The sequence below is a fragment of the Anoplophora glabripennis genome, unplaced genomic scaffold (assembly GCF_000390285.2).
Source record: "Anoplophora glabripennis isolate ALB-LARVAE unplaced genomic scaffold, Agla_2.0 scaffold66, whole genome shotgun sequence".
Taxonomy (NCBI): Eukaryota; Metazoa; Arthropoda; class Insecta; order Coleoptera; family Cerambycidae; genus Anoplophora; species Anoplophora glabripennis.
This window is the reverse complement of record NW_019416742.1, coordinates 666,551-678,037: the sequence shown is the minus strand read 5'-3', so window position 1 is coordinate 678,037 and position 11,487 is coordinate 666,551. Positions and strand designations below refer to the sequence as shown.

Below are 11,487 nucleotides of genomic sequence, written 5' to 3'. Positions count from 1 at the left end.
TTCTGTGCAAATTCATGGAGAAAAACACTGAAGATAATTAAATTTTATTTCACTTGTTAAGTAGGTGTTTTATACAACCCTAAAAACCTTGCTATTGAAAAAATAAAACTTGTTTATTTGGTATGGCCGGATTCGATTTTCTATAAGCTTTTCAACGAGCCCCCTCATGCTTTATGTTTCCATTTGAAAAAAAAGTAGGGGTAGCTGGAGGTTAGGGGGTTGAAAGAAAAATTAATTATTATATAACCGAAAGATGGGAACAAATCAAAATCAGTTAACGTGTTTCGGCGTTTTAAAAAAAATTAACTCATTCAAAAGATATGAATTTTATTCCGTACTTCTGGCCATCCCTGTATTATTTAAAAAATAATTATTTTTGACTAACTATGCAGAATTCAAAAAAAGTAGAGAAATTATTTCGTCAAAAAAGTCTAAATTCTTAAAAAATAATATTATTTGCTTGATAATTCAAAGGAATAAAAAAAATTCGAAAAATTTGTGTTAAGGGTAGTTAGAAAACTTTCCTTATTTATCACCGATTTTGATGAAACTAGTGATAGTTAAAGACCCTTGTGGCATGATTATTACCTACAATTCTCAATTCATTATCTTAATCAGAAAGAAAGTTATTTTAAAAAATATCCAAATGATAAGACCCCTATGGAGGGCTAAGCTTTACAACTTAATGCCTAAATTTTTAACACCCTGTATGATAAAGACTTTAAAATAATAAATCTGGGTTGCTTCAATCTTAGACTAAATAAAGGTATTCTTGTTTATTATCGATAAAATGAACCGTTTGCGAGAAAAATAATAATAAACGAATTCATGTTTTATTTTTAATAAAAAAGGGTCATTCAAACAACTAGAAAGTTTCATTTTAAGATGTTTAATCCGAAAAAATACAAAATTAAAAAAACGCAGTGATGTCCCAGAAAGCACCTTAACGAAATTATTGAAAAACTTCCTAAGAGAGTTCAACATGGGCTCCGTGAAGTCTGATACACTCGTGGGCACGACGAATTGAGGACTGCTCTACCCGCCACAATAACCCAGCATTGTTCCGTATTCCATCACAATGAAACGTGATTCTCTGTAGAAGTTCCTCCCTAGTGTCGACCGAAGTGGAATACACCTATTGTTGAGGTGTCCCCACAGGTAAAAATGCTGATGCGTTAGGTCGGGAGATCAAGGAGGCCAGACAATAGGCCTCCTCTGCCTATCCAACGGTTTGAATAGATGTTATTCAGGTACTCCCGTACACCAACGACGAAATGAGGTGAAGTCCCATCGTGCATGAACTACATGTTTCGGCGGGTTTCAATAGGTAAGTGTTCTGAAGGAACTCCAAATAAAGTTGTCCATTAAATCTGTCCGGCAATACGAATGGTCCAATAAAAAAATTGTAAATGATTCCTGCCCAGATGTTAATTGATTGAAATTGATGTTGATGATACGAAATAATAGTGGCACGAGGATTTTTATCAGCGTGTGTTGTGTAAATTGGTGATACAATTTTTGGTAAACCTTGCTTCATCCGTGAAACGAATAGTGCTAATGAAGTTTACATTATTTTGTTGCTGATCCAATAGCTACTTTACAAACTGCATTCCACGAGGAAAATCTTCAGGAATCAGTTCATGTATTTTTTGCAAATGGCATGGATATAACAGCTGTTCTTGAAGAACTTCATGTACTATTGTTTTCGATGTATTAAACTGTGCTGATAATTTTCGAGTGCTCATTGATGGAGTGTCTTCTACAACAATTAAAATATTTTCCTCTAATTGCGGCGTACGTATGGTTCTTCTCAGACCAGCATCAGTACTATTTTTTCCAAATTTTCCTACAAATATGAAGAAAGTCAATAATATGTATTACCTTATTAACTGGAATAGCCCACCATTCTCTCTTATACGTTGGCCAATTCGTTGAAATGTATTCTGGTTTGGCAGAGCACGATTAGGAAATCTGTCGTGATCTAACCTTTTGGCTTGTAAAGCATTGCAAGACGCAAGACCATACATAAGGATGAATAAGTCAGCGATGTCACTTTGTTGTCGAGAAAAAAAAAATAGAAATCATGGCCCTTTTTATTAAAAATAAAACATGAATTCGTTTATCATTCTTTTTCTCGTAAACGATTCATTTTATCGACAATAAACAAGAGTACCTTTTTCTTAGTTTAAGGTTGAAGCTACCCAGATTTATTATTTTAATCATACAGGGTGTTAAAAATTTAGGCATTAAGTTGTAAAGCTTAGCCCGCCCCTGGCATACTAAGAAAGCTAGATATGTTTCAAGGACACTATTTTAAGAGGTCCTTTAAGTAGTGTCGGTGTATATTAAGTACTTTAAAACTTATTCAAGTAAAACCGATTTTCAGCGGCGCCCTTCAGGGACACATATCTCCGTAGGGAAGGCCTGTACGAAAAAACTTTATAGGGACTTGTCATCTCATTTTTTCATATTCTATCTGCACCCGAGAGATTTTCCACATTTTCCCGGAGACCCTGTATACATATATGTCAATAAAAATTATACGGTATTGTAACTAATTACCTATTACTACGATATGGTATCGGTTTTGTTGTATACGTAAGAGTGGAAATTATTAATATTAACAAGAATAGTAAAACCAGTATTTTAACATTTTTTAACTGTGTTCATTTTCAGTAGTCAGATGGTAGAACTTATAAATTATTAATTCGCAGCTTGACATAATTCCGGAATGTCTACTGAAAAAATTTTGCGAATGAATTTGTCCGATGTAAATTTAATTCAATTTAAATACGTAGTAAAAATGGTGACAAGTATTATTTTATTAGTTCAGTGGCACTGTAAAATACCTAGAATTTTATCTAATTTTTCAGGCATTTTTGTCCAAAAAAACATATATATGTATTCTCTACCTTATGTTTGTACTTGATATTTTTTATAAGTTCAAACTAATTATGAATTTTGTTGTGAATTTCAATTGAATGTATTTTAAATTAATAATGAGATTCACCTAGTTAGTTTATAATCGATTTACTATTCTTAGAATATTTTATATGACTCCCGGAACTATCAAGATCCTTTTCTTGGTTGAAGGATATCTTCATTTATAAATGAGTGTATACATATATTATTATTCTTATTATTGTGTTTCGTTCAACTACCCATATAGGGTGGCGCTAAATTGTCTCGATATTTTTAGAATGAATAGTATATAAAAAAATAAGAAAACTCTTTTATAAAAACTTAATAAGGCTTCTATAAAGTGGGACAGTGGATATCATATTTTTTGTGACATCTTAAAAGTATTTCGAGATATCTTATTCCTATTTTAAATTTAGACTGCTTTTTCGAACAGATATTCAGATTCTAATTTTATTCAAATTCCACATATGTTGCTTAAGGGGTAGTTTAGAGGGTGATTATAACAATTTCATCAATAAATTATTTTTACTCCAATCTAAATTTTTTTTATCACAAAATTTTTAAAGAAAATATAACTGTTTAATTTTGATGAAACGAATTATTTTCGAGAAATTCAGATTAATATATGATAGTGCATTGGTAAAAATGTCAAACATTTTGAACAATTTTCTTAAAACTAGTATTTTAATTGTGTTATGGTTTGAAAAAAAAAACAATTCAGCCAAATTTTCAAGAAAATGTTTTAAAAAAATTATTTTGTGCAATTTTTATTTTTTTTATAAGCGATCGATGTAAACATCAACTTCTCGAAAACTGTTCAATTTATTAGAATTAAACATTAACGAATTAAAAATATTTTTTTGTAGAGATTAATCATTTTCATTTAACTTAAAAATATAAAGTAAAAATAAAACAGGCAGGGTTGAAATGGTGGCAGTCAGCCCTTAAAATTATCCCTTACCCAACATATGGGATTTGGAAAGTATTACTATGTAAGTTATTGTCCAGATGCTGCAAGTCAAAGTTTAAAATATAAATAAGATATTTCGAAAGACATTTAAGATATTGCAAAAATATGATATTTCCATCACCCTTTAAAAGTGTAGGTATATATGGTTTATAGTTTATATGTATAAAAAGGTACCATATTTTTATGTACTATCCATCCTGAAAATCACAAGAGACAATTTGAAACCACTCTGTATATTTTACCATATGTATATAATCTATACATAATATATCCCGTTCCTTACTAGATAAATCTTTTTAGTTTTGGAAAGTTCTGCAGACACTACGTACGTGGTCGTTCACATTTTATAAGCTAGGCTAGACGACATTGCACAATAATTATGAATAATAAGCAACTGCTCATAAAAATAACTAAAGGTGACTAATATATTATTCCACACTACGAGTAGACAAACTATTTAATAATACATATAATTCACCTGTTGTGAACAAAATAGTACTTAAATAAATTTAACAGTAAATTGAACATTCCCTCATGACCATTTAGATTATACGAGGCCTGTTCAGAAAATAACCGAACTTATTTTTTTTAAATTTTATTATTATTTACATTATTACATTTTTATACATTATTGGTATTTCATGTGAAGTGACCTAATATGAGAATGCCTTCCTTTCAGCCCTGATTTTATTTTCGGAAATAAGAAAAAATCGCAAGGAGCTAGGTCTGGCGAGTAAGGAGGGTGAGAAAGGACAGTAATCTGATTTTTTGACACAAAACTGACGAATTGACAAAGCTTGGTGTGCGGGCACATTGTTATGGCGCAAGAACTATGAGTTGTCTCGCCATAATTCTGGTCTCTTCTTGCTGATTTTTTCACGTAACCGTTGTAAAATGCCTTGATAGTACACACGGACGGTTCACTGTTTCATTTTGAGGCAAGAATTCAATACGCACAATTCTATTAAAGTCGAAAAAAATACAGTGAGCATCACTTTGACATTGGATCGAGACTGACTTGCTTTCTTGGAGCGTAAAGATCCTTTGCCAATCCATTGTGATTGAATTTTTGTCCCCAAGTCGGCATCTCAGTTTTTGTATCCCGTTATGATCCTTTGAATGTTTGATTGTCATTGGATTTTTCAAGGAATTGCCGACAAACATCCCCACGAAATTTTTTCCGTTGTCTCATTATCAAACGAGAACAAATTTTGCTGCAACTCGATGCATGTTCAGTTTTTCTGTCAAAATTTCATGGCATGACCCAATTGAGATGCTAACGTCTTCTACAATTTATCTGACAGCCAATCGACAATTTGCACTCATCAGGACCTTGACTTTCTGGACGTGAGTCATCAGTTGCAGTCGAAGGGTCATCGAAGTCGAAGGATCATCTTCAGTTGACTGACGACCACTTTTAAATTGTGAAAACCATTCGTAACATTGCGTACGGCCCAGAGCATCACCTCTGTTATTCCAGAAAATCGCACATTTCAAAAATCGTCACTAACACTTAAACACGTTGCACTCAAATAGCAATATCACGAAAACTAAACGAGATATGAACGATTCACAAACATGTATTTGCAGAGGAGGTTATGCACAAGGTAATTCCGCCAACCGCATATCACTAAGTATCTCCATTAGCGTGTGATATAAAAAGTTCGATTATTTTCTGAACAGACCTCGTAAATGTAGATTTCGATTAAGTACTAATTGCCGTAATAAAAAAAATACGATTTATTATAATCGTTTAAAACTGTGTAAATATAATCAATTGAAATATTATATGTTTACGGTTTCGGATGATGAAATTTTATCTAGTAGAGTATGAAGACATCGTTCAAGATAACGAATCTATAATAAACACCGGCGAATAAATCTGGTAGTAATTAAATTCTAGTACAAAATTAAAATGATATTAATACGAGTATAAATTGCCAATTATATATTTTTTATATACAGGTTGTCTGCAAATTTCACCGACAACGTTTGACTGCTTATTCAAATAAAAAATTTTTGGTTTTTGAGTTACAAGCTTTCAAAGTTGTCAAAAATAATACTAATTTAATTAATAACTTCATAACCCTTTTTAGTCCAAGCATTATAGAGAAATGCTTACAGAAATTATTACCTGGACAAAAAAAATATGACCGTATAGAAAATTAAATTTTAAATTGAGTTTCTTGTTCTTTAAACTCGATCCAATATGGCGAACATGGTTAAAAAAAATCGCAAAGTTGAAAAAAACGGTTTTTCTAAAATAACTAAAAAAATATAGCACGGATTGAAAAATTTTAAATGAGAAAGTTGTAGGTTTTAAAAAGATCTATCGACTGATTTTTTGAAAGTATCGATTGCTTTGTTACTTTTCGAGATATATCGAAAAAACCGTTAAAAATCTTCTCTTTTCTCTTCTTCTATAACTCGTTTACATTTACGTGCCCATATTTGCTATTTACTGCAAGCATAGCCCGCGGCAAGCCAAAAAAGTACATTTTTGAAAAATTTAAAAATATTAATTATTTTTCGAGATATATCGATTTTTTGAAAAAAAGGCGCTCTCGAAAATTGGCTAGATCTTCTCAGCGGATAGCCCTACAGTAACGATTTTCGGTTTATTTTCTTCGTAAAGAGTTATATTATCATGCTGTTAAAAAATGTTGACGATTTTATTAATTTTAAGGATCAAAAAATGACTGAAAAAGTTGCACTTTTTTTGGGTATGTTTTTTTCAAATAACTATTTCAATTTTTATTATTTTTTTGTACTTAATCTGGGGTAGCTAAACACGAATATTATAGCATTTTCGCCTTAGAAGCAAAATAGACCCGTAAATGTTTAGTTTTCTTTCTTTAAAAGTCATTTTCATAAAATAAAAATTGAAATAGTTATTTGAAAAAAACATACCCAAAAAAAGTGCAACATTTTCAGTCATTTTTTGATCCTTAAAATTAATAAAATCGTCAACATTTTTTAACAGCATGATAATATAACTCTTTACGAAGAAAATAAACCGAAAATCGTTACTGTAGGGCTATCCGCTGAGAAGATCTAGCCAATTTTCGAGAGCGCCTTTTTTTCAAAAAATCGATATATCTCGAAAAATAATTAATATTTTTAAATTTTTCAAAAATGTACTTTTTTGGCTTGCCGCGGGCTATGCTTGCAGTAAATAGCAAATATGGGCACGTAAATGTAAACGAGTTATAGAAGAAGCGAAAAGAGAAGATTTTTAACGGTTTTTTCGATATATCTCGAAAAGTAACAAAGCAATCGATACTTTCAAAAAATCAGTCGATAGATCTTTTTAAAACCTACAACTTTCTCATTTAAAATTTTTCAATCGGTGCTATATTTTTTAAGTTATTTTAGAAAAACCGTTTTTTGCAACTTTGCGATTTTTTTAACCATGTTCGCCATTTTGGATCGAGTTTAAAGAACAAGAAACTCAATTTAAAATTTAATTTTCTATACGGTCATATTTTTTTTTGTCCAGGTAATAATTTCTGCAAATTTAACATTAATCCGTTACAGAATGCTTGGACTATTTGCCGATCGTGTTAAAATTTGGCACATTTATTTGGACTACTATGGCGTATTATTTTTAAAAGTTTTAGTCAAATCGATATACTGGGTGATAGTTTTCTCCGGTTAGTTCTCCATTTTAGATGCTGCGGCTATCAGGTAATGTCATTATTGTCGTGTTTCTTTAGGATTCTCATCACTCATCAATTGTTCATTTTGACAGTTCTTGCCATACTTCATTTTAACATTTTCGTTATTTTTTCATATCTTCTAGTTCTTTTCTTATAGTTATTATTTACCATTATTATTATTATTACAAAATTAACAAAATGTGTACAGCTAAGTATAATAAACATAACATAATAAAGGCAAGTTCTATCTCTGTCTATTGAAAACGGACCATTCAGTCTACTGTTGAATGAATTAAGCAAAGGTGCGCAAATTATTATAGAAGCCGGTAAATTGTTCCAAATTGTAAAAATTCTGTTGGATAGAAAAAATTGCCTTGCTCTGGATTTAAACTTTTTTTTTTAACTGTAGTTCTTGACCACGGAGGCGAACATCAGTATTCAACGAGTTGTAGACATGTTTCCTAAATTAAATTTAAGAATTTTAAATATCATAATTAAATCGCCTCGAAGGCGACTGTGTTAATAGTCTGTGAGATGGGCCATGGAGAATCGTTCCACATAGGAAGGTCGAAAAAGAAAGCCTGGTCGCAGAGCTTTGAACACTTTCTAAATATTGTTGGTTTCGAATGAGATCAGGGCACCACACAGAACCGGCGTATTGGCCCCACATAACTGACCAGGATAAATTGGAGTTTATAATGACACCTAGGTCATTGTGAGGATCACTGTTGTAGCACTTGTCCATGTAAGGAATACGCACAAATGGGGTTTCTACGGCCTATATGGAGAGCAACACATTTGTCTGCATTTAACGGGAATAACTATTTATCGCACCAGTTGGCAATTGACGTTAAGTTTTGTTGGAGTTGTAATTTTTTCTTCCACTGATTTTTCTATGCTTTAGCATCGTTTATACAGGGTGTCCGTCAATACTACACGACAAATTAATACCACAAAGATTTACATTTTTTAGAAAACTAAAAATTGACAAAGTTAGTGGTTACAAAATATTTTTGTTCCGATTTTCTTTAAATTTTGCACATCGTTACAGCAAGTGCTTCTTCTGACTTGCGGTTTCGCACTTGCGCAATTTTACGTTCCAGAGTAACGGTAGTAAAAATAATAACGTGAAACGTCATTACAAAGAAATATCGCTACAAAATACCTGTTGGTTCTGTAAAGAGGGTAAACATGCATTATACCACTGCAGAAAATTGATAGATTTACCTGTTGCATCAAAGAGACAGGAAATAGGTAAGGCGGAATTGTGCTGGAATTGGCTAAAAAAGGGACATCGGGTTATAAAATGCAATTCGAGAGGCTGTAGATATTGCGGCAAAAGACATAATTTTTACAGCCTCTCGAATTGCATTTTATAACCCGATGTCCCTTTTTAGACAATTCCAGCACAATTCCGCCTTACCTATTTCCTGTCTCTTTGATGCAACAGGTAAATCTATGAATTTTCTGCTGTTAGCCAACGTAAAATATACGCTATTACCCTCTGTAACCTGCAAAAACTAGAATATCTTCCAAATGATTATTTGAAAGATATACTAGTTACAGTTACAGTTGATTAACTGTAACTTTATTTACAAATGACTGCACTACCGTTTTTCGCTCCGGAACAGTTTCTACCCTGTTAATATTTGATTGGGGCCAAGAACTTCCGTCTTTAATGAGCCAATCAGGTCCTTGCCACCAAAGCCGACAGCTATGTAACTGCTTCCATTCCAAGCCACGAGATATAATATCAGCTGCATTACTCTCCGATCTAATATGCTTCCACGCCGACTCCTTTGTTAATCTCTGTATTTCTGCTACCCTATTTCCTACAAAAGTAGTCCATTGTACGGGCTCCCCTGCCAACCAACACAGAACTACGGATGAGTCGCACCAATACGTAATGCTGCTATAATTTATATTTAATGCCTCAATGACTACTTGCGCTATCCTTGGCAATAGAAGAGCACCACAAAGCTCGAGTCTTGGAAGTGATATGACCTTTAAAGGAGCAACACGGGACTTTGCACATAAAAGATTGACATGATGGTTTCCCTCCTTATCTGTTGATCGAATGTAAATGGCAGCACCATAGCATACCTGTGAAGCGTCACAGAAACAATGTATCTGTACGTCGATAGGTGCATCACATAGCACCTGTCTGGGAATTTCCAGCAAATCCAATTTTTGTATTTGAACCTGAAAATTATTCCAAGAATGCAAAATGTCCGATGGTACTTCGTCATCCCAGCCTAAATCTAACTTCCATAACCCCTGCAACATCAATTTGGCATTGACTATCACTGGACCTACTAATCCTAATGGATCAAATATCTGAGAGCTCATGGAAAGTATGGACCTCTTCGTCACCTTGTTTGAAACTGAATCACTTTTAAGGCTAACCTGAAAGTGTAAAGAATCTTTTCGCGAATTCCATAACAAACCTAAAACATTTGCAATTCCATCGTCATTAGAAATATAGTACTCTATACCTCGTTCATCCGTACCATCCAGAACTTCCTTGTAACTAGACAACCATTTTCTCAAGATAAATCCACCTGACTCTAAAATTTGACTAATTTCTTGCTTTAATTTTTTAGCTCCTTCAATTGTACCGCAACCTGATAACAAATCATCCATGTAAAAGTCACTACTAATAATCTTACTTGCCTCCGGAAACCTTACCGTGTTTTCTAGCCCTAATTGTTGCAGACATCTAACCGCTAAATATGCCGCGCTAGCTGTACCGTAAGTTACTGTGTTCATACGATAATGTTCGATTGGTTGATCCGATGCAAAGCGCCATAAAATTCTTTGCAAATCTCTTTGATTTTCCCGTACCAAAACTTGGCGATACGCGATACATTTTCTCAATATCAGCCGCGATTGTCACCTGATGTTTCCGAAATCTTATTAAAATATTAAAAATATCTTCTTGCAGATTAGGACCTACCATTAACCGGTTATTCAAGGAAATACCGTTGCTCGTTGCGGCGCTGGCATCAAACACTACCCGCAGCTTGGTAGTTACCGAGGTTTCCTTCATCACACCATGATGTGGCAGATAACATAAACCAGCACCTTGCGTATTTATTTCTTTCCTTTTACCGTACCGTGTTTGAGCCCCGACCTTGGACATATGTCCCATTGAAATGTATTCCCTAATAAACTTATGATAATCTAGCATGAATTTATTATCCCGAATAAATTTTCTTTCAAGCTGACGAAATCTTTTCAACGCAATTTCATACGAATCTCCCAATCCCTTAATCCCTGACCGAATTGGTAATTGCACTATGAACCTACCATTTTCGTCTCTTTGTGTAGTATCCCTAAATATCAATTCGCATTCCTCTTCCTCCTCAGACAGTAATCTTTTCCTGGGATACTCTTCTATTACCCAAAATTTCTCTAACTGATCCTGTACTGATAATCCGGATGCCAGATTACAGGACTGAACTCTTTGTACCAATTTTTTATTTTCCGCTGCCGACGCCGGGTCCGAAATTATCCATCCTAACTCAGTGTTTTGTAAAATAGGCTTGTTAGTGCCCAACTTTATTTGTCCTTCACCTAAAAGGTTCCAAAATACCGTAACTCCAAATAACATGTCAATTTTCCCCGTTCTTCCATATGACGGATCCGCTAACCTAATATTATCTGGAACTTTAAGTATGTCTGAACAAATATTAGTTGAAGGCATGTTATCCGTTATTTTTTCTACTACTAAAAATGATGAACTAAAGTTATAATACGAACATTTAGAGTAGAGCCTGACGTTTACGTAACTTTTACGTTATATTTGCAATTCCCGAAACGATCCCTAAAATTGAAATATTTGCCCTTTTTGCAGGTAATTGTAACCTGTCTCTTAATTCACGTGTCATAAATGAGGACTGAGACCCCGAATCCAATAGAGCCCTACATTCATGC

General features: G+C 33.3%; 1 protein-coding gene across 1 annotated transcript; it reads right to left on the bottom strand.

Annotated features, from left to right (window-relative positions):
- Window positions 1-9,117: 9,117 nt before the first annotated feature.
- LOC108917913 lies at window positions 9,118-11,257 on the bottom strand. Its single transcript, XM_018724722.1, has 2 exons — window positions 10,508-11,257; window positions 9,118-9,957 (listed from the first exon to the last, which is right to left on the bottom strand). The coding sequence occupies exons 1-2, from the start codon at window positions 11,255-11,257 to the stop codon at window positions 9,118-9,120; spliced, it is 1,590 nt and encodes a 529-aa protein (XP_018580238.1).
- Between the last annotated feature and the right edge of the window lie 230 nt (window positions 11,258-11,487).

Excerpts from the sequence above, each read along its gene's own strand:
- LOC108917913 (XM_018724722.1), bottom strand. The coding sequence starts at position 11,257 with ATGCCTTCAACTAATATTTGTTCAGACATACTTAAAGTTCCAGATAAT. Across the intron at positions 9,958-10,507 it reads CCTTGAATAACCGGTTAATG|GTTAGCCTTAAAAGTGATTC; the intron begins GTAGGTCCTAAT and ends TTACACTTTCAG.